This window comes from Bos javanicus, chromosome 7 (assembly GCF_032452875.1).
Source record: "Bos javanicus breed banteng chromosome 7, ARS-OSU_banteng_1.0, whole genome shotgun sequence".
NCBI lineage: Eukaryota > Metazoa > Chordata > Mammalia > Artiodactyla > Bovidae > Bos > Bos javanicus.
In genome coordinates, this window is record NC_083874.1 from 26,307,112 (window position 1) to 26,331,990 (window position 24,879).

Consider the following 24,879-nt stretch of genomic DNA (forward strand, 5'->3'; position numbering starts at 1 on the left):
AAAGAAAAGCAAGGTTCTCTTGTCACCCAGAAGCCTGAAAGCAATAATCACATCTAGTGTTGGTGAGAATACAGGGGAGTGGGCACCCTCATATATTCCTTGCGGGCAGGCAAGTTGTTAGAACCAAGTTAGATAGCAGTTTGGAAGTTTGTATCAAAAAGTCTTAAAATGTGACTCAGATTTCTCCTTTCTCCTAATATTCCATTATTCCCTTCCTATAGAAATATATTTTTACTGGGCTCCTGACCACTCAGAATAAAGATGCCCATGCAGCTCAGTGAGGTCATGTAACTAAGTACCCACCACTGGGGACCTAGACTGATGTGAGGAAATCAATAATGGCACATGAAGATGAAGGCTGCACCCTAGAGATGGTGGAGCAGAAAGGTGGAAATTGCTGGGTTTCCTATTGGTTTACCAACCTCTGGACTCGTGAGAAAGAAACAAACTTTTATGTCACAGCCAAACCTAATCTTTTCTGATACAAAATACATACTCTTTGTCCCAGAAATCCTACTAAATTTGTCTCATGAATTTTTCACATGTACAAAGAAATTCAAAATAGCTTAGTGGCTACAGTGAGCAACATTTAAGTGTCCAACATTAGAATGAGTAGGTAGGCAGGAAGGAAAGAAATAAGAAAGGAAGAAAATGTAAGTGAGATAGTCAAAAAGTGAGGAGGAAATAGATGTTAACAGATAACCTTGGAACACTGCATTTAAGCCAGTTTTTAAGCTATGCATCTTTTCATTTTAGGAACAAGATCAAAATTTTAAAGGAAAGAATTATATGAAATCTTGAGGGATCAAGGTTGAGAAGATGGAAGATAGGAAGTGTCTAAGACTACTGATCTTGTGGAGGAAGAGCCAAACAACATCTACTCTCATGACTTCAGAGAACACATGGGACCAAGGCAAGGTGGAAGAGGATGAACAAGATGACCTCAGAGGTTATGATTTGAAATTCAAATGTAGCCATGATATTTGCAAAATGCAACCAGACACTAATATTTACAAGGGATGTGTGGTCATGAAAGATAAGAACTATATGAAAAGAATACATAATTGTAGCAATTACCATGGTGGTTAAAGTTAGGCAAATATATATATATATATATATATATATATATACACACATATACACACACACATTTATATATCTTAATGGCAAAAGATACAAAAAAATCAATCAGTGATGAGTAAAACATCTGTCAGGTGAATTTAGCTTAAGAACAAGTAGGTTTTGTTATTTCTGTTGTTTTTTTAAATTGAAGTAGAGCTGATATATAATATCTTGATAGTTTCAGGTGTACAACAAAGTGATTCAGTTATATTTTTCAGATTGTTTTCCAATTTAGGTTATTATAAGATACTGAATACAGTTCCCTGTATTATACAGTAAATCCTTGTTGTTTATCTACTTTATTTATAGTTCTGTGTGTCTCTTAATCCCATACTCCTAATTTATCCCTCCACCTTCCCTTTCCCCTTTGGTAACCATAAGTTCTTTTTCTATGTCAAGAAACAACTAGATTTTGGATTTATAACTTTAGTAAATTAAAATTAATTGCTAATACTAATTGTAAAAGTGATCAGGAAAATAAATTAATAAAAAATTCCCATTTATAATGGCATCAAGAAGAATTTAAAACCTAGGAATAATTTAACTAAAGAGGTGAAAGACCTTTACACTAAAAACTATAATAAGTTGATGAAAGAAATTGAAGATACAAATACATAAAGCCTGACTCAAATACATTTGATACATTCCACGCTCATGGTTGAAAGAATTTATATTGTCAAATTGTCCATACTAACAAAGCCACCATTTACAGGTTCAATTCAATCTCTATCAAAAACCCAATGGTATTTTTCACAGAAATAGAAAAAACAATCCTAAAATTTGCATGGAACCACAATTGACTCCAGATAGCTAAAGTGATCTTGAGAAAGAACAAAGCTAGAGGTATCCACACTCTGTGATTTCAAACTTTATTACAAACTTGTAGTAATCAGTATAGTACTGGCATAAAAACAGACTCATAGATCAGTGGAACAGAATAAAGTCCAGAAACAAACCCATACATATATGGTCAATTAATTTGTGACAAAAGAGTCGAGAACATAAAACAATCTTTTCAATCAATGGTGTTGGGAAAACTGTACCACCCTATGCAAATAAGTGAAACTGGATCATATATTATATCATACACAAAAATCTACTCAAAATGGGCTAAAGACTTGAACATAAGACCTGAAACCGTAAAACTCTTAGAAGAAAACATAGATGTAAAGTCCTTGACATGGCTTTCAGTGATGATTCTTTGGATTTACACCAAAAGCAAAGACTACAAAAGCAAAAATTAACAAACGAGACTGCATCAAACTAAAGAACTACTGCAAAGCAAACACCCACAAGACTATGCTAAGTCACTTCAGTCGTGTCCGACTCTGTGCGACCCCATAGACGGCAGCCCACCAGGCTCCCCCGTCCCTGGGATTCTCCAAGCAAGAACACTGGAGTGGGTTGCCATTTCCTTCTCCAATGCATGAAAGTGAAAAGTGAAAGTGAAGTCACTCAGTCGTGTCCGACTCTTAGTGACTCCATGGATTGCAGCCTAACAGTCTCCTCCGTCCATGGGATTTTCCAAGCAAGAGTAATGGAGTGGGGTGCCATCGCTTTCTCTGACCCACAAGACTATCAACAAGCAAACAACAAACCTGATTAAAACATGGGCAAAAGATTTGAAAATACCTTTTTCTAAAGAAGACATACAGATGGCCAACAGGTACATGAAAAGGTGCTCATCATCCCTAATCATCAGGGAAATGCAAATCAAAACCACAATGAGATATCACCTCACATTTGTTAGTATAGCTATCATTAAATAGACAAGATACAATAAATGTCGGTGAGGATGTGAGGAAAAGGGAATCTTTGTGCAATGTTGGTGGGAATGTGAGATAGTACAGCTACTATGAAAAACTGTATGGAGGTTCCTCAAAACAATTAAAAATAGAACTACCACATGATCTAGCAATTCCTCTTCTGTGTATTTATCTGATGGAAATAAAACACTAACATAAGAAGATTATCTGCACCTCATGTTCACTGAAACATTATTTCCTGTGGTCATGTATGGATTTTTGGGGGCTCCAAAATCACTGCAGATGGTGACTGCAGCCATGAAATTAAAAGACGCTTACTCCTTGGAAGGAAAGTTATGACCAACCTAGATAGCATATTCAAAAGCAGAGACATTACTTTGCCAACAAAGGTCCGTCTAGTCAAGGCTATGGTTTTTCCAGTGGTCATGTATGGATGTGAGAATTGGACTGTGAAAAAGGTGCCAAAGAATTGATGCTTTTGAACTGTGGTGTTGGAGAAGACTCTTGAGAGTCCCTTGGACTGCAAGGAGATCCAACTGGTCCATTCTGAAGGAGATCAGCCCTGGGATTTCTTTGGAAGGAATGATGCTAAAGCTGAAGCTCCAGTACTTTGGCCACCTCATGCGAAGAGTTGACTCATTGGAAAAGACTCTGATGCTGGGAGGGATTGAGGGCAGGAGGAGAAGGGGACGACAGAGGATGAGATGGCTGGACGGCATCACTGACTCGAAGGACATGAGTCTGAGTGAACTCCGGGAGTTGGTGATGGACAGGGAGGCCTGGAGTGCTGCGATTCATGGGGTCGTGAAAACTGAACACATGGAGACAACCTGGTGTCTGCCAGTGGATAAATGGATAAAGAAGATGCGATATACAGTTATAGTGGGATACTATTCAGCCATAAAAAGAGTGAACTTTTGCTATTTCCAACAATATGAATAGGTCTAGAGGGTATTGTGTAGGTTCAATCCCTGGGTTGGCAAGATTCCCCTGAATGAGAGCATGGCAACCCACTCCAATATTCTTACCTAGAGAATCCCCATGGACAGAGGAGCCTTGCATCACACAATCCATAGTGTCTCAAAGAGTTGGATAAGACTGAAGCAATTTAGCACGCATGCAGAGGGCATTATGCTAAGTGAAATAAATCAGACATAAAAAAGACAAATACTGTCTGGTTCTAATCGTATGTGAAATCTAAAAACAAAATGAAAACAGAATCACAGCTACAGAGAATAAATGAGTGGTTTCTGGCATTGGGAGTTGAGGGTGAAATGGGTGAAGGGAATTAAGAAGCAAAACCCTCCAGTTATAAAATAAGCCACACAGACGTAATACGAATACAGCACAAAGAATACAGTTAATAATATTATAATAGCTTTGTAATGATTTTAACAGGTAGTTATTAGATTTATCCTGGAGATTATTTGTTAATATATGCAAATGTCAAATCACTAACCTGAAACTAACATATTTTATGTCGACTCTATTTCAATTTTTTAAGTCAAGAAAATAAATGACATTCCAGTTTTTAAAAATAATGAAACACAATCAGGCAATAATAGGAACTTTGAAAAATGAATAACCGTACAAGTGTAATATTATGAACAGGTTAAAACCTCACAAAGGAATTACAGACATCTTCATGTCCCGCAATATTTTCTTCTTGGAGAATTTTCCAATCCATTCTCTTTTCCAGCCAGATTCTTAGGAAAGGCTTCTAACCACACTACTCCCCACATTTTTTGTTTTGGCTCTTCCTGCCTGATGGTAAATATCTGTCTTCTGAACACAGAGCCTTGTTACCCAAAGTGTGCTCTGTGGACCAGCAGCTTCTGTACAGCCTGAGAGTTTAGTAGAAATGAATAATCTTGGGCAGGATGAAGCAGGGGGAGGGCGGGATGGGAAGATGGGACTTGCTCTCCAGGGGAGCTACCTTAGCCACGTAAAAGAAACTATTTTTTCTAATATAGGTTGTTATGTGAAACCATCCTTTTTTTGCCTTCTAGGTAAACTGATTAACAAAATTAAACCAAAATTATAACCAATTCGTGTGTTTCAATTCTTTTTGATAACTTGCTGGAAACAGTTAAAATGGTGACTGTGCTGGGTGCCTGGCAGCAAAGCCTAGTTGGAAAGACAAAAGATTATGAAAGCAGAAACAAGAATCATGTGTTCTCTCTTCCTTCTCTATCCACAAGGGTGTCTCACTAGTGCCAGCTGTTGAGAGAACAGAAGATGTACCAGAGGCATCCCTGAGAACAAGAAGTAACGGAAGCATGCTTGTCCTCTGGGGTTAAGCTATGAAATCAAGACATCAGAGTGGAGAGATAAAAAAATACCCTTAAAGAGACCAAATAGCTCCCAGGCCTCGGAGACCAGACAGTGAGCTGATTAAATGTATTAACATATCTAAAGGAAAACTGCAAGAAAAGGAAAATTTTAGTGACAAATGCTAGAGATGGCCATCCAAGCATTCAGGAGTCATATTGGCTGGTATGAGACTTATCTCAAGGAAGAGTTATAATATCTTTACCATCACATTATGGCAATAATTTTTACCAGGTATGACGGTCCTGTGGGATTGCCCTGCTTTCTGAGATTAGCTGTACTACTGATGGAGGCACTGGGCTCTGGAAGGCTAGAACCATGAAGCACTGAAATTTCTCTCTAACTAACCTTGCTCAGATCCACAATCCCTACATCAGCTGCCAATAAAATTTCGTTTCCCACACGCCAGACCTTCAAGGAGAGAAGGTACGACCAGGATACTGTGTCAGCGCCTCTCCAAGTTCTGTGTAACAATGAATTAGCACCCGACTTTATATGACTCTTAGGACTTGGATTAACAAAAAAATCCCCAATAGATAGAGCTATTTTCTCAGGGTGCTGACAACTAGGCTTGTAGGTTTGAACCCTGGCAAGTACACCAAAATAATGTCTCCTTGCAGCATCTGGGAAGTGGCCAGCCCGACCAGCCAGGCCTCCCCACTCTCCAGGCTGTGTGTATTCAAGGCCCTCCTTTGAAAATTTCCCATCAGCCTAGGCCACAGAGATCAGTTCATGATTATTCTCAAAGATGTTTGATTATAAACATAATTTTTCTTATTCCACACCATTATTAATCAAACACATGCAAATTAAGAAAAATTGCAAAAGAAAAATTGGCACAGGGTATAAGCAAAAAGATGGGCTTTCCTGGTGGTTCAGTTGGTAAAGAATCACCCGCAATGCAGGAGACCTGGGTTCAATCCCTGGGTTGGGAAGATCCCCTGGAGAAAGAAAGGGCAACCTACTCCAGTATTCTTGCCTGGGAAACCCCATGGACAGAGTAGCCTGGGGGCTACAGTCCAAGGGGTTGCAAAAAGTCAGACACAACTTAACGACTAAATCACCACCACCATATAAGCAAAAAGACATTCTACACTGCTGGTGGGGGTATAAATTGAAAACACACCAAACATTCTAGGAATACGTGTATGCCTCTAACCCAGAAATTCTATGTCTATGAAGGTATCCTTACCTATTAATTATGTAGATGAACAAAGAATTAATCACAATGACATCTTCTAAAGTAGTCCATAATAGTTATAACTTGGAAATCATGTAAATATTCAAGAGCTGAGATCAGTTAAATAAACATCTATAATCCAATAAACACTGGCATTTGTAAATTATTGCAGCAGTACATTTACCGACCAGGAAAGACAGTCACAATATTTGTATTTTCTTCTTTTTGCTTAGTTACATTTTCTAATTTCTCTTCAATGAACATTTATTATCATATATAGCTTTGGTTTTGAATAAAATTTGAGATATCACTCTTTCTATATACCCTGGAGAATGGAATGGCAACCCACTCCAGTATTCTTGCCTGGAGAATTCCATGGACAGAGGAGCCTGGAGGGCTTCAGTCCGTGGAGTTGCAAAGAGTTGGACACGACTGAGCAACTAACACTACACCCTTTCTATATAAATAATAGACTCCAAAGGTTAGAAGGAAGATGATACATATACTGGGCCAAGTCCTCTCTCTATTTAGAGCAAATTAGCCTCAAATTTGCTGAGCGACTTCACTTTCACTTCACTTTCATGCACTGGAGAAGGAAATGGCAACCCACTCCAGTGTTCTTGCCTGGAAAATCCCATGGACAGAAGAGCCTGGTAGGCTGCAGTCCGTGGGGTTGCTAAGAGTCGGACAAGACTGAGCGACTTCACTTTCACTTTTCACTTTCATACACTGGAAAAGGAAATGGCAACCCACTCCAGTATTCTTGCCTGGAGAATCCCAGGGATGGTGGAGCCTGACGGGCTGCCGTCTATGGGGTAGCACAGAGTCAGACACAACTGAAGCAACTTAGCAGCAGCAGCCTCAAATTTGCTGAGCTACTTCACTTTCACTTCACTTTCATGCATTGGAGAAGGAAATGGCAACCCACTCCAGTGTTCTTGCCTGGAGAATCCCAGGGACGGGGGAACCTGGTGGGCTGCTGTCTATGGGGTAGCAGAGTCGGACATGACTGAAGCGACTTAGCAGCAGCAGCCTCAAATAAAATTATAAACCCATTTATAAATGGTTTATCCAAGCCCACCCAGTTGAGCGGTGGCCAAGTCAGTGCTATCATTCAGTTCTGTGGAGTCTTAAGCCCAGACATGATCAGAAGTTTCTAGTGCCTCCACGTTAGAGCAGAACTCTGTCTCTTTTTACTACTCAATACCAGCATCTCATCTCAGAAAGCAAAGATGTCCTTCTAGCTTTTTGTTGAGCCAAAATATTTGAATAAAATCATTTTTAATAATACCTATCTTAAGTGTTTTTCAGTGATCCAGCGGATGTTGGCAATTTGATCTCTGGTTCCTCTGCCTTTTTTAAAACCAACTTGAACATCAGGAAGTTCACGGTTCACATATTGCTGAAGCCTGGCTTGGAGAATTTTGAGCATTACTTTACTAGCATGTGAGATGAGTGCAATTGTGTGGTAGTTTGAGCATTCTTTGGCATTGCCTTTCTTTGGGATTGGAATAAAAACTGACCTTTTCCAGTCGTGTGGCCACTGCTGAGTTTTCCAAATTTGCTGGCATATTGAGTGCAGCACTTTCATGGCATCATCTTTCAGGATTTGGAATAGCTCAACTGGAATTTCATCACCTCCACTAGCTTTGTTCGTAGTGAAGCTTTCTAAGGCCCACTTCGACTGAGCAACTGATCTGATCTGATCTGATCTGATCTGAAGTGTCTCTAAGAGTCCTACACACAATAGTTAGAAAGCACAATTGCAAACTACATTGCACATGATATTCTAAGATTTCCTAAAGTGTATCATAAAACATCAAACTTCTCTCAAGACATCTTAAAATGAATCAGTGAGGTGGGGAGGGGAGGGATGATAGAAATGACAATGAAAAAAGGTCTACTTTGTGATTCAGACTTACAGCCATTTCATATTGTGAAAGCTCCTTAATAAGCCTTTCAGTCTATGTACCAGAAAAGAACATGCTGGCCCCTTGAAAGTTGACTCAAGACTCTGGTGAGTTGCTGCAGGAAGCTTACATCTCTGTTCTCTTCTCTGATGACTCCCTGACTGATTTCCAAACAGACTTTTCTTGAAGAATTGTAACAAACATTGCAGCATCCAACCTTGAATCATCTTTCTACAACTTCTGCTTTCTCCTCAAGTGACTTTCATGTGGAGACTTGTGACAGGACAGAGGGACATAGTGAATGCTTCCCTGCTTACACAGGCCAAGATAGCAGCAGTGAGCATAAGGGAAGGATCCAAGATGCCACAGGCCTCAGTCTCCACAGGCCTCAGTCTCCATCTCCGCAGGCTGCCATTAACAGATGCAAACCAACACTGGGAAAAGTAAATGAACTTCCAAGAAATGTTAGTCTTACTTACGGATACACATTTCCCTGCTCTCGTAAAATCCAGGACAACACTGGGACTTGCGTCTGTACATAGTTTTTTCTCCATGTCGATAGGCGGTCCGATAACTGATTCTATATAGAGGTCAAAAAAAAATCACATCATTACATCTTTTGATCTGCAATTTGATTAGAAATCAAAAATGTATATTTTAATACAAAAAACTATCAAACATGATATAGGTATAAAAAACAAGGTCCTCCAAAATAATAAAGGAGAAACATGGGATATATATTTTGAGCAATACTATACTAACTCACCAATTTGCTAAGAATACACTGAATGGACATTTAAGTACACCAGCACTTTTTGCAAGGAATCAGAAGCTTCATGTCTTCTCTACTTCACTTGAGATATTTTATAAGATATTGATCAGCTTCATATATATTACTTATCTAGTCACTCATCATTTATCTATATAGGTTTAGAGGAAGAATTTGGAGAAGTCCTTTAAAAATCTATGTTAGTGCATTTTTACCCTACTACAAAATAGGACACCAAAAATAAAGACCTTTACATATAACTCAAGCTTCATTCATTTACCAATCCATTTATATAACACATGTTTATTGAGCACTTACCATATTCCAGGCATTGGGGAAAGAGCTCACAGTGAGTGAAAGAATATAAAGCTCTTTCCCTCAAGAAATTTACATTCTACTGGGGAAGACAGACCTGTATAATTTAAGATATACACTCAACAAATAAATATATTATCAAATAATGGCTGGTAATGATTAAATGCTGTCAAAAAATAAAGCTTGAGTAAGGGAATAGATTGTGACATGAAGGAATGCTGGTTTAGTCACAGCAGTCAAGGAAAGTTTGTCCTAAGAAATAATAATGAGTGTGACATCATTTAGTGCAGCATAAATCAGCAGGTACCACATTCCACCCACAACCCAGATGACAAGTATTTTACTACTGAAATCAAGACAGTTTTCTTCCATATGAACATGATTATTTAACACAGTGTTTTTGTTTTCTGTTTTCGCATTTATAGAAAAAATAAACATGCGGCTTATTTTTCTTAAATTTAATTCAAATTTAAGTTAGTCTAAATTAAATTCGATGTTCAAGTAGAAACATAGGCTAAGATAGAGTTTTTTGATATCTGGTGATATCCATATTTAAGAGTGTCTCCCCAGTTTTGCTCAACAGCTGGGTGACTTCAGCTAATCAAATGATGGTAACCAGTAGATGTTTTGTGTGTAAGTTCCTCGAGGGACAGACAATCTTTTTGTGTTTCCATATCTCCTGCAGCTTGGAACATGGCTACAACAACCACCCACACTCAGCAGCTATTCACTCTATGAATGGGCCCACTTTCTCAAGTGTTTAATATCTCGGACTGTGTCAGACTCCATTCCACTATGCCAAATAAATAAACATTTCTGAGTGTCCATTACCTGTGCCGCGTGCATTTAAACCAGTTCAGAATGTCGGTGCAGCTAGTGTAGTAAATTTGATCAAAGGGATGTGGATATGACTCTTGCACAGTCACAGAGTAGCTGAAAAGAAGAGAAAAGAGAAGCAGTCAGTATTTCTCTTACATTAATGATAGACTCTGTACCAAAAAACAGTCACTGGCTAAATTATCTGTACTTCCAACTCCACACTGACTTTTAACAGAATCTCCATGTTTTGATGGGTTTCTATGTGAACTTGAACCCTAAAAGTTCCAACATTAAAATATTTAAAACACAAGAGTTTATGCTATAAATTTCAAAAAATTTCTCATTTACTATTCACCCAAAACTCCGATATCACTAAATTTAAAAGCATACTATTACAGGGACTTCCCTGGTGGTCCAGTGACCAAGACTCCATGATCCCAATGCAGGGGGCCTGGGTTCAATCGCTAGTCAGAGAACTAGATCCCATGTACTGCAACTAAGAGCCAAGGCAGCCAAATAAATATTTTTTAAAAATCACCACATATTTTCCTGTAATTTTCAGTTCCATCCCACACCCTGTAGTCCAGGGATATCAAAACCTTTCAAAAAAAGTTTTCATCATAGGCCTCAATAAATAATACCCCTAGCTGAGCTGGTAAAGAATCTGCCTGCAATGCGGGAGACCTGGGTCAAGAAGATCCCGTGGAGAACAGATAGGCTACCCACTCCAGTATTCTGGCCTGGAGAATTCCATGGACTACAGTCCATGGGATCACAAAGAGTCAGACATGACTGAGCAATTTTCCATTCAAAAATTAAATAAGTGTAATCAGCAAATCTGAGTACATTTTGCTACTGATTTTGGAAAATCAGAAAGTATATTTCTCTGATTGGAACTTCGAATGATTTTTTTTCTTGCACCTGCCCTGTCTTCAGGTAATGGAAGAATATATGCAGCCTCTACATAAAAGCTACAAAGAAGCCTTTAAACCTGATTCTAAACAAACTGCTGAGACAGTTAGCCTGAAATAATCATACTAACAACCAGACGCTACTTAAACAGTCTGTTTTCCAATATATTTTCATTAATAGATTCTTGTAAGAGTAAAAACATGCAATCCGATGGGTCTAAGAATGTGGCTGAAAAGATCCAAAAAATATAAAGAATATTCCTTGTTCAATTCCTTACTTTATTTCAAAGCAGTCTATTGCATGCCCAAGAGCTTAAATTTCTTGCCCACAGGAAAATCTGGAGAATTCCCTTTCCAAAACAATCTGTTTTCTATTTGTTAGCAGTCTCATAAAGATTTCCACTAAAATCTTTAATTCATGCTAACAACAATAACAACAAAAGCCACAATCATGGACTCACTTGGTGCAGATCAATAGGCCAAGTTCATTAAGAAGAGCTATGAACTGCAGAAAGTATGGAAGGAATGGGGTTAAAATTTCTACATGAATGAATTCAGGTTAGATAAAGAAAAGAGACTCTTGATTTGAAAGCTAAGCTGTACTGGCCTCACACACAGTACTATTTCTTTCTCCAAGTGGTCTCTCTCAGTCATCATGAGACATCCATGAACTCATCATACTGTTTGAACTCTGTGTATTTGGGACATTGCAACTTGATTTCTAGGTAAATTTAGGGATCCTCCACAGGTCTGAGGCAAATGTAGTAGGTCCTTGTGAAAAGACCACTGGATTAGAAGAAGGCAAGATTATTAGCATCCTGATCTGATACTGAGAACTTGGCTGACCTTCAGGGGAGAATCTCACTTCCCTCGATTTATCACATTGTAAAACAATGGGCTAAGAGATGTTCTTGAAGATCCCTTCCCACTGACTTCTGCATTTCTAACATACATTTCACATGACTACTTCCTTCTACTCCAGCAGATGACACCCACAAGAACAGGTTCAGACGAGCATCAAGTATGCAATCACCTACATCTCTGATATAACTCCTTTTGGGTAAACCAATAGGTCTCTGTTACAATATAAATTGTCTTGGAATGAAATATCACATCAAGCTATTCAGATTTCCTTCAGACTCCCAGCAGTGTCCTGAGGTTTGTTGTGGTTGTTGTGCTTTAGTCACTAAGTCGTGTCTGACTCTTTGTGCCTCCATGGACTGTAACCCACCAGGCTCTGTGGGATTTCTGTGGGATTTCCCAGGCAACAATACTGGAGTAGGTTGCCATTTCCTTTTCCAGGGGATCTTCCCAACCCAGGGATCAAACCTGTGTCTCCTGCATTGGCGGGCAGATTCTTTACCACTGAGCCACCTGGGAAGCATCCTGAAGCTCATGTTGATGCAAATTCTAAGCCTTTCTTCACCAATTCTTTTCCCTCCCAATCCAGAGTCCCTTGGATGACAAGGAGATCAAACGAGTCCATCCTAAAGGAAATCAAACCTGAATATTCACTGGAAGGACTGATGCTAAAGCTGAAGCTGCAGCACTTTGGCCATCTGATACGAAGAACCAACTCATTGGAAAAGACCCTGATGCTGTGAAAGATAAAAGGCAGGAGGAGAAGGGGATTATAGAGGATGAGGTGGTTGGATGGCATCAATGACTCAATGGAGATGAATCTGAGCAAGCTCCAGGAGATGGTGAAGGACAGGGAAGCCTGGTGTGCCATAGTCCTTGGGATGGCAAAGAGTCGGACACAACTGAGTGACTGAACAACAAACCAACAGCTTGCAAATAAATGAATCTTGAGACCTGAGCGCTATTTCTCCATTTCATTTCTAGCAGAGAGAATGTCCTCTGTGTGTGGACCTGCCATCTAGGCAGTCTCACATTCAGTTCAGTTCAGTCGCTCAGTCGTGTCCAACTCTTTGCAACACTATGAATTGCAGCACGCCAGGCCTCCCTGTCCATCACCAACTCCTGGAGTTCACTCAGACTCACGTCCTTCTAGTCAGTGATGCCATCCAGCCATCTCATCTTTTGTCATCCCCTTCTCCTGCTGCCCCCAATCCTTCCCAGCATCAGGGTCTTTTCCAATGAGTCAACTCTTCCATGAGGTGACCAAAGTATTGGAGTTTCAGTTTTAGCATCAGTCCTTCCAATGAACATCCAGGACTGATCTCCTTTAGGATGGACTGGTTGGATCTCCTTGCAGTCCAAGGGACTCTCAAGAGTCTTCTCCAACACCACAGTTCAAAAGCATCAATTCTTTGGCTCTCAGGCTTCTTCAAAGTCCAACTCTCACATCCATACATGACCACAGGAAAAACCATAGCCTTGACTAGACGGACCTTTGTTGGCAAAGTAGTATCTCTGCTTTTGAATATGCTATCTAGGTTGGTCATAACTTTCCTTCCAAGAAGTAAGCGTCTTTTAATTTCATGGCTGCAGTCACCATCTGCACTGATTTTGCACCCCTAAAGTCTGACACTGTTTCCACTGTTTCCCCATCTATGAAGTGATGGGACCAGATGGTACCAGATGCCATGATCTTCGTTTTCTGAACGTTGAGCTTTAAGCCAACTTTTTCACTCTCCTCTTTCACTTTCATCAAGAGGCTTTTTAGTTCCTCTTCACTTTCTGCCATAAGGGTGGTGTCATCTGCATATCTGAGGTTATTGATATTTCTACCAGCAATCTTGATTCCAGCTTGTGCTTCATCCAGCCCAGCGTTTCTCATGATGTACTCTGCATATAAGTTAAACAAGCAGGGTGACAATATACAGCCTTGATGTACTCCTTTTCCTATTTGGAACCAGTCTGTTGTTCCATGGCCTGTTCTAACTATTGCTTCCTGACCTGCATACAGGTTTCTCAAGAGGCAGGTCAGGTGGTCTGGTATTCCTATCTCTTTCAGAATTTTCCACAGTTTATTGTGATCCACACAGTCAAAGGCTTCGGCATAGTCAAGAAAGCAGAAATAGATGTTTTTCTGGAACTCTCTTGCTTTTCTGATGATCCAGCGGATGTTGGCAATTTGATCTCTGGTTCCTCTGCCTTTTCTAAAACCAGCTTGAACATCTGGAATTTCATGGTTCATGTATTGCTGAAACCTGGCTTGGAGAATTTTGAGCATCACTTTACTAGCGTGTGAGATGAGTGCAATTGTGCGGTGGTTTGAGCATTCTTTGGCATTGCCTTTCTTTGGGATTGGAATAAAAACGGACCTTTTCCAGTCCTGTGGCCACTGCTGAGTTTTCCAAACTTGCTGGCATACTGAGTGCAGCATTTTCACAGCATCATACTTCAGGATTTGAAATAACTCAACTGGAATTCCATCACCTCCACTAGCTTTGTTTGTAGTGATGCTTCCTAAGGCCCACTTGACTTCACATTCCAGGATGTCTGGCTCTAGGTGAGTGATCACACCATCATGATTATCTGGGTCGTGAAGATCTTTTTTGTATAGTTCTTTTGTGTATTCTTGCCACCTCTTCTTAATATCTTCTGCTTCTCTTAGTCATCCTAAAGGATATCAGTCCTGGGTATTCATTGGAAGGACTAATATTGAAGCTGAAACTCCAATACTTTGGCCACCTGATGAGGAGAGCTGACTCATTGGAAAAGACCCTGATGCTGGGAAAGATTGAGGGCAAGAGAAGAAGGGGATGACAGGGTATGAGATGGTTGGATGGCATCACCGACTTAATGGACATGGGTTTGGGTGGACTCCGGGAGTTGGTGATGGATAGGGAGGCCTGGCATGCTGCAGTTCATGGGGTCGCAGAGTCGGACATGACTGAGCAACTGAACTGAACTGAACTAAATTAGTTTGTTAAAACTAGATCTGATGCAGTATTCCCATAATTTCACATGCTATGTTATAGTGTTAAGATCCAAATGCCTTGGAGTGCAAAAGCAATAATCAACTAAGGGACCTTGCCCAAACACTCGCCATTGCATATGATGGAGGAGCTGACTCCATAAGCAAATGTGAAAAGTGTTTTCACTAATTTCTTGCAGCCTGGAAAGTTTCCTCAATAAGAAAAAATGTTAAAGCATATGAATTTCCTCTTCTGGACATTTACTGCTCATTAATAGCTTACATTTGCAGGATGTTTCTCTGCTTTTAGGATACAAAAAAGCTCTTCTCTATAAAAGGGTAATTAAACCATTAAGGGTTCCAATTCAACAAACATTTATTAAATAAATTCTATGTAATTCTCAAAGGGCTCTTAAAAGAGGCCAGCCTGTAAAAGCTAAAATAACCTGCTTTTACTTTAACAGAGAAATATATACATTTCGGGGGAAATCAAACCATAAAATTTACCATGGTTGAGTATTTCTCTTCAGTCTTGACACTTTTCATTAGAATTATTCATAGTCTCAAACTTAATGAATAACAGGCTAAATATAAATTACTTTTCACATTGATCAGATACTGAGGTTTCCACTCAAATTTAAAGGAGAACAATTCTGAGCCTCTTCACCCCAAATTTCCTTTCTGTTCTTTTTCATACATTCTTTTTCTTTTCGAAACAATCTCTGCTTTTTATTTCTCATTTTTAATGATATTATAATCACACCAGAAAATCTGGAAAACAAATCTTTAAGAAGAAAGGGAGAAAATTGAATAACTCTTACCTAATTACCCATAGCATTTTCCTGCACTTCTCTTACCATCCCTAGGGGGTTTTAGCTTTTAGCTTTAGTTTAGCTTTTTTCGCTTTTATATTTTCATACTCATGCTAGCCACATAATTTTAAGTCTACTTTTTGAATTTAAGGGTATGTCATAAGCATTTTTCCCTGTTAGTAAATAGTCTTCAAATTATGACTGCCAAATACTTGTGACTACACCTGATTTGCTCAGTACCCACTTATCATTAGACAATCAAGTTGTCCTTTTCCAAGGGGCCACTTTCTGGAAGCTGTGTGCTCACACCTTGAAGGCAAATGTCTCTGAGAACTGGAGGGCATCCCCTGCTCCTTAGCACTACTTCTTTGGATAATACCTGGGTTGGTGTTTGAACTCAGTTAGTACCCCGGCTAACAGTCCACACAGCCATGTTCATCTGCAGCTGCTCTTAAAGTCACAGAATGGGAAGGGATCTTCTTGATTGTCTAGTCCAGAGGTCCCCAACCTTTCTGGTACTAGGGACCAGTTTCATGGAAGACAATTCTTCCACAGACCGGGACGGGGGCAGGGAGAGGGGAAGGTTAGGGGATGATTTAAGAGCATTACATTAATTGTGCACTTTATTTCTATTATTATTACATCAGCTCCACCTCAGATCATCAGGCTTTAGATCCTGGAGTTTGGGGACCCCTGTTCTAGTCCAACCCCATTTTCATCACAAATAAGCCACACTGAGCTCCTGGTACTAGTGGTCAGTCTAGAGCCGGCACTTTAACACCAAGACCCCCAGACACCATCCTGTACCTCTGCTGCCTCTCAGATATTATAGAACATTGAAAGCTTCTAAAGCAAGCAGTGAAACTGTGGTATAAAAACTGCAGGTCCCAACTCTACACTATTTTCAGGCTCAAGATGCAAAACCTTTTATTTCCTGCTTGTTTATTTCATCTTCTCAAACACACTGAAAACATATCATCACCATGATTTTAACCTATTAAGTATTATTTGGGGAGGAACCCCAGCAAGATTTAATTTAAGGTCAAAGAACAGGGTAGGGGAAGCCATCATCACTTGGACTCATTCCAAAGTGGTTAATTACATTTTATCTGCCGAAATTATCCTGTTACTTTAATCAAATATGGTAATAATTATCATTTCTTATCTCTGCTCACTTCAGGAATGCAGCTTCAATTATTACCACTCCTGTGTCCCACCCCCAAGGGATTTGGCAGAGAATGGTTTATCTTCATTTGTGTCTTCTTTAGAAGAAACCCTCATAGGTGGAAATACTTAAACTCACACAACAGGGAAAGGAGATGGGGAGAAGGGACAGATGATTCATGGAGTTATTCATTTTCCAAAGGGATGCTGTTCAGAATTTCTCTAATAACAAGTATCTCTTATGTATTATAAATGATTTGATTCTCCTTAATTTTACTTTGGGCTTCCCTGACATCTCAGTTGATAAAGAATCCGCCCGCAATGCAGGAGACCCCGCTTCGGTTCCTGTACCGGGAAGATCCTCTGGAGAGGGATAGGCTACCCACTCTAGTATTCTTGGGCTTTCCTTGTGACTCAGATGGTAAAGAATCTGCCTGCAATGCGGGAGACCTGGGTTCAATCTCCAAGTTGGGAAGAGCCTCTGGAGAAGGGAAAGGCTACCCACTCCAGTATTCTGGCCTGGAGAATTCCATGGACTATATAGTCCAAGTTCATTTCAGTTTTTGAAAATATAGGAGAATCTGTCACCTGCACCTTTATCTTATAAAACAAATTCTACTTTTCTTTAACCTTTCTTCAAAGAATCGTTATCTAGCCGTGTAACAGAAAATTTATCAATGAGAAGATTGTAGCTGTCAACTTTTTCTTTTTAGTAGTACATAGCAAAAATATAGGCAGGAGAAAAATCTCCATCATTTTCCTATTGTTTCACATTGAATTTCCTTCCCCATTAGTATTTTCTCAGTTACTCCAATCACTTGTACAACAGTGAAATTATGTTAGGTTTAGAGTCTCCCCGGCTCACCACAACTACAGAAAGCCCACAGGCAGCAACAAAGACCCAGAACAGCCAAAAATAAATAAATTCATTTGTTAAAAAAAGAGACTCATGCAAGACTCATGCAAGATCACTGGACTCCTTCAATGGGAAAAAAAAAGGGTTATTCTAAGCCAGTACCCTTTCTTATATTTAATAAGGCCTGTTTGTCCATGACAATTATAAGATAGGGCAATGTAAAAACAAACCAGAGGAAGTGTATTTTTCATGTTTTATTTAAATGAAAAGTTAAACATTCATCTAGGCCCGTATTTCAAATTGATCTTATCAACACAATGTGACAAAACCACATGAATCTCTTCCCTGTCACATCAACTCTCTTCCTTTTATCTTTCCATATGTGATCACCGACCCAGGAGACATGAGTTTGAGCAAACTCCAGGAGATAGTGAAGGACAGGGAAACCTGGTGTGCTGCAGTCATGGGGTCACGAAGAGTCAAACACGACTTAGCAACTCAACAACAGTGTCCAATGACACGCCCACTCTTCCACACAGCAGGTTCTAAATCTCAGCCTTTTCTGCCTCTTTCACATCCATAGTTAATGTATTACCAAGATCTCTTAATTTTTATTTCACAGTACCTAACAAATTTGATTTTTTTCTCCCATTTCAAAACTATCATCCTCCAAGAAGCTCAACTACCAATGGACTCTCCCTTTTCTAAATTTGATATGTTCCTATTCATGTATTCATCAATTCATTTTTATTATTATAACCCTACTTATTATGTACTTTGCAGGTGAAATGTTTTATGGGAAGGTCTATGAAAATTATAAAGATAATAGGCATTCCCTCCCCTTAAATTCTGTATAATATAGTTAATATCAAATATATATAACTTTATTACATATACATATTTCCACTTAAAGTTTCATAATGATAGAAGACTCTATTGATCAATCAGGAGAATATGTTTTGTTACCCTGCCGTAATACTGCCAGCAGAGATGGGGGTGAGCCCTCACTGAAAACTAACACTGTGAATGAGGAATCAGTGTGCCCTAGAATAATTCAGCTGCCATGCTGGAAAAATTCTGAGCTTTGAGCATCCTTCCAGTGGGTGACACAGTGACTGGGATGTATGCTCTGTGCTGTACTCTTCTTGGTACTGAGGGTGACAGGAAAAAGAGGCTAAGAGTTTAATGTCACTGCATTTACAGCTATTACAACTACTACTCTCCGGTACTTGACACCTTCTATTTGTTTGAAAAATCTGCAAATGCAATGTTCATTTTGGATAAAGAAACATGTCCACACTTTTTTTAGGAAGATAAGTAACAGAGTGAACTGCATTTGACTGCACTTCAGTATCACTAGATAGTTTGTGCTGTTTCTGTATTCCAAAAAGGACTGTAAGTTTACCCAGATCTGGAGACTACATCATTTGCTTTCATATAATGTAGGCAATCTTGCCCTCCTCCTGTATTGTATCAACGCTAGACTTACTGGGTCCAGTCCTTAGTGGTCTGCATGGCACTGGTTTCAAACTACCTTCCATCCTAGAACGCCTGCCAATCACTGTCATCCACTGGTCTTATTCAAGTCTTCAAGGACATCTCAGGTGACAGCACTTCCATGCAGCCTAGCCAGTTACTCCAGAAATCAAGTTTTTCCTTTCAGGTCACCTACCACACAACTTTTTATGCCATCCATTTCAACGCTCTAGGACATTATTCCACACCATCTTCACTGCTCTCTCATTGATTCCCATGCGTAAGTAGGAACTCCACCATAATCCATATGTCCATAAGTTCAGCTCCACCAAATCATTGCAAATAGATACAGAGCAGAGGTAAGACCTCAAGGAGATCATTTTAATTGATCTATGAATCTATAATGTTTTCCCCTATTTTACAAATACACCTCTGTTAGAATTAATATCTCAAGCTTAATATACATAACATATACTCTCTAATGGAGAAGGCAATGGCACCCCACTCCAGTACTCTTGCCTGGAAAATCCCATGGACGGAGGAGCCTGTTAGGCTGCAATCCATGGGGTCGCTAAGAGTCGGACATGACTGAGCGACTTCACTTTCACTTTTCACTTTCATGCACTGGAGAAGGAAATGGCAACCCACTCCAGTGTTCTTGCCTGGAGAATCCCAGGGACGGGGGAGCCTGGTGGGCTGCCATCTATGGGGTCGCACAGAGTCGGACACGACTGAAGTGACTTAGCATAGCATAGCATAGCATACTCTCTAAGACCAAGGTGAATTATACCATCTAATTTATTACATATAATGAAAGATTTTTACATGAAATCAATTTTATAATCTCTTCTCAGATTCTAATTTTATATGTTGTACTGATATTGATAGCATACAAAGGAATCTATCAGAAATTATTTCTCAGACTATTGAGAAATATTATTTCTCAAAACTATTACCTTTCCCAGTGGCTGCACACATTGGGATCTTCAAGGTTCAGAGATGATGCCATCCTGATCCAGTGGCATAACAATAAACAGATAAAGCCCGGGCATGAGTTCGAGGAAATAACCATTGTTCCTGAAGAACAACCTACGAGAAAAAGAAATTCAAATTAAAAATGCATTAAAATGACCCCCAAAGAATTCTTTTCAGTACGGTAACTATAAAGTGCCAATTGTCACTAGGGCTGAAACATGAATAATGAGTTTTAGATTTAAATAGATGGGTCACCAGCTTTCATGGTCCAGGAGAGAGAGATATTTCTTATGTTGTTAGGATGGCCACTATTTTGTAAATTACTAAAAAGTGCAAATCATCATTAATTGCCACTATAACAAAAGACCTTCTCATCCATGCCAACCGACATTAAAGGAATCTACCAGAACAACTCAAGGCAACACAGGCTTCCAGATTCTCTCAGCAGGCATATTTCCCTTCTGGAAGGAGAGGGCACACAGAGGAATCTGGCCTCCTTTGTCCTAGAGGATAAATAATGGAACAGAAGGTCCATTGACTCAAGAGAGAGGCACCTCAGGCTTAAACTGAGGGTCATTCAGTAATTCATTCGATGTTCACTGAATGGCCACTCTATCCTAGGCACCGTGCAAACACGGCACTTAAAACACAGACCTAGTTCTTGTTCCTGCCCACTACGATCTTTATAATTTAGTAATCGTGACACACATTTCTTATATTTAGTGCTTCTGTCCCACCATCTGCTGAACAGAAACTAAACCAGTTGTTTTATAGAGGTTTCTACATAGGTGTACAGATAAAGAGTGTAAAGCTGTTTGGAGGTCAGTATTAGAAAAAAATGAACCTGGTATTATTGTTGAGAGGAGGAAAGACCAAAAGAGGAAAAACAAATAGCAAAACATCTACAAAAGAGTTGGGCCCACAAAGGAGATAGAAGAGGAAGGAGAATGTTCAAGGCAGAGGGGACAGAGGTGAGGGAAGATCAGGCACACTTAATGAGCTCAAATTAGCTCAGCTGGAGAAAGATATGCGGTGGGGGGCACATCACCATGGATTTTATAAGACATGGCAAAGGATGTGAACCTCATCCAAGGATTACAGAGAGCTAGGGAAGGGTGCAGGGTGACATTAGAAATCTTACTGGCTGCAGGGGAAGCATGAACTGCAGGTGCAGACTATTAGAGGGAGGTCAGGTGAGAGGCAACTGAGGGTGAAATACGGAAGTAACACTGGGGTTGCAGGGAACTGAGGGAATCTGGGAGTTTTTCAGGAGGTGAAATGGACAGGATTTGGTGACTGAATGTGGGAGTCAGAGCAAGGAGGGATGCCTATTACAGCCCCTTGAGTGGCGGGTGAGCCACTCATGGAGATGGAAGCACAGGAGCTCTCTTCCTGAGAGGCAGGGCAGGGCCATGGTGGGGGAAACTTGGCACTTAATGAGGAGGAAAAGTTTGTCTCACTATATAAAATGGCTTCATATAATAATTATAAAAATAGACACGGTATTAGAAATAGCTGATCCAGGACCTCCCTGGCAGTTCAGTGGTTAAGAATCGGCGCTTCCAATGCAAGGGGTGGGCAGTGCAGGGGGAGAGGGGAGGGTTGATTCCTAGTCAGGGAAGTAAGATCCCACATGCCACGCAACACCCTCCAAAAAGGTGATCCATTTGCAAATTAAAAAGCAAGCAAGCATTAGCCTTCTTGTTGGTAAACGAGTGAAACTAGTAAAAATGGACCAGATTATGGGGCCCAGCAGTTACTTTCTGGGTGAGAGCTGGCGTTCTGAAAAGTTATACTAACTTTCCACACCATGAGGCTACCAGGTTTTAGTATCTGGGGACAATATTTATTGATTGATAATCTTGGGGTTTTAAAAGGCCAGTTTATCTTAAATAAGTAATAAACAACCATACAGGCAAACACTGAACCTTAGGTAACAGTTTATCCTTCAAATTCAAGAAAACAGAACAATGAAGAAACATTAAATTCTTTAAAATCAAAACTGTTTATAAGCACAAGTATATATAGCGTATCAGTACTGTAGCCCACGAGGCACCTCTGTCTATGGGATTTCCCAGGCAAGAATACTGGAGTGGGTTGCCATTTCCTTCTCCAGTTATGAGAGGTTATCTATCTCTGATCCACACAGGCTAAAACGAAAGAAAATGTTTGATTTGGAATATGGATAAATGTCATGAATTCACAGGATAATTAAAATATAGTGTAAGCCACTATGAGAAGCAGTAAAATCTTTAAAAGGGGGATTCTAATCATCACGAAGTAATTCCAACATACAAAGCATAAATGACTAGCCAAAATATGGCTTATAAATTAATTCAAATCACAGATGTTTCTCACAGGCTAATCATCATGAAGTTGTAAAATCTGAAGCTTAATGTTATATAATTACAGAAGCTATTCTGCTTAACAGGAATAAATAAAAAGTAATAATGATGGTGATGATAAACAACAAGAGCTAACATTTCCTGACTGGTTACTGTGTGCTAGGCACAGTACTGAACCTTTCATGTGAATTATCTATTTAATCCATGCAGTAACTTAAGTAGACATTTTTACCATCCCCATTTCACAGCTGAAGACACATCATATATTGTAATGTTTTCTTCATCCATCAAAAAAGTAATCCTTTCATATACTAGATTTGGTTGTAACAAACAAGCATGGCAAATATCTCTGTCTCATTGCCTTATCTATACCAGGTAAATATTCTGTTTCAACGAAGTATGAAGTATGCACCTTAACTTTCATCCTTTTCTCGGAGACAAAACAAGAGCCAGTCAGCAGTAATCTGCCATCCACTCACAAACAATTATCCCAAATTGGAAAGTTTATATCCTGAGTCACCATCTCAGCCTCAACCCATCCATTTCCCAATTAGAAATGTTTAGTCTGTACAAAGTTGGAAACTGCTGGAAGCAATGAACCAAACTGCCAAGAAAAGGGAAGAGTCTGTTCTCTTTGAATGCAAAAAATGTTAGCGTTAATTTGGTATCTCTTTTTGCTTTGCACTTGATGCACTGCCCTGTGAAGGCTTTAACCTTTCTACAGGGATGTCAGAGAAAAAAAAGAAAAAGCAGAATTTGGTCATCTCCTTAGTGCTTCTGAAATTCAGCACAGAGAAAAATCAAACTGCATTGCAAAGTTGCTGGTGGTGTTCATGGAAGGGAAAATATCAGTACATTTATAACAAAAGTGAATATATATAGCTCAGCCTTATTCCTGAAGGATTTTCCAAATCAAAATTAGAAAATTAACTGAGTTTTAGAACAATCTACATTAAAGTATATAACGTTCAAAGCAAAAAAATTGCTAGATCAAGAAGGGAAGGTGCAAATTCACACAAAGTGATTAAAATCACTTGAGCAAACAATTCAAATATTATACATGGTAGAGGGAGAAGACATTTCACAAATGTGCCAATGAGCTATAAAGGAGTGTAGAAATGCAACATTTCCCTGTATTCAGAAACACGGGCGGTCCTTCCTTTTGTTTGTCTTGTCACTGATAGGCAATCAAAACAAGTGGATAGGGCATCTCATATACTTTCTCCCTATTTGATTTGTTTTCTTTCATAGGCTTTGAGGAGTAAATGTGTGTACCTTTCTGTCTTTGTGTCTACCCTGAGAAGAAAGTTCCATGAACGTTTTTCTTCATATCTCTTTTAAACTGTATCATCTTGTCTGAGACTATAATCTTTCCACTTTAGGGTGTGCATGAAAACAAAATACAATCCTTTAAAAATTGCATTAGTTCAATTGAAAAAAAAAAAAAGGCAACACAGATATGTTTTCTTGGAACAAACATTTTAAAAATATTCAAAACTCTAAATTGGGTGTTAAACTACCCCTACCTACCCAGGCTTTGCCTTCAAATAACGTTCCTTGTGGTTACGTTTAACAAAATTTTAAACATAAAAAAATAGTCATTTGCCTGAACCCCCTAGTGTCAAACTTGATTGCATTCCATATCATTCACTTAATTATGATGGAAAAATCAAAACAGAAAATCAGTACAACTGATTAGCATTGCTAAGTGCTCCTGTTAGAAAGAGGAAACACAGCAGGCAGAGTTAACTCTTACCACCTACTCTGAAGGCAGGCTTTGCCCATTCTGATACAAAAACCGCAGTAAACAATCAGGTTGAATAAAATCATCACAATGGATGAGTCTGCGTTGTGATGACAGGGAGCAGTTTCTCTATCGGTGTGTTAGGGAGAAATAAATAACGGGGCGTTGACTTGCTAATTTATTTTAGCAACAACAGAAGGATAAATGATTCCAAACAATTCTTTCTGGCTTGAAAATCTATCTCCTTGTGAGAAACATTAAGTGCACACATAGAAATAATGTGGGGGCCCTCACCCAGTGTTTTTTCAAGCTCACTACTGCAAGAAGATCCAACCAGTCCATTCTGAAGGAGACCAGTCCTGGGTGTCCTTTGGAAGGAATGATGCCAAAGCTGAAACTCCAGTACTTTGGCCACCTCATGCGAAGAGTTGACTCATTGGAAAAGACTCTGATGCTGGGACGGATTAGGGGCAGGAGGAGAAGAAGACGACAGAGGATGAGATGGCTGGATGGCATCACTGACTTGATGGATGTGAGTCTAAGTGAACTCCGGGAGTT

General features: G+C 39.5%; 1 protein-coding gene across 2 annotated transcripts in view; it reads right to left on the reverse strand.

Annotated features, from left to right (window-relative positions):
• The window catches only part of MEGF10 (multiple EGF like domains 10), a 178,669-nt gene that overhangs the window by 111,321 nt on the left and 42,469 nt on the right, over window positions 1-24,879 (reverse strand). For both annotated transcript variants that reach the window (XM_061422913.1, XM_061422912.1), the window contains exons 2-4: window positions 20,214-20,346; window positions 10,225-10,326; window positions 8,789-8,889 (exon numbers count right to left, since the gene is read on the reverse strand). In XM_061422913.1, coding sequence (XP_061278897.1) covers window positions 8,789-8,889; window positions 10,225-10,326; window positions 20,214-20,329 — 319 coding nt within the window. In that variant the 5' untranslated portion in view covers window positions 20,330-20,346. The remainder of the gene's footprint in view (window positions 1-8,788; window positions 8,890-10,224; window positions 10,327-20,213; window positions 20,347-24,879) is intronic.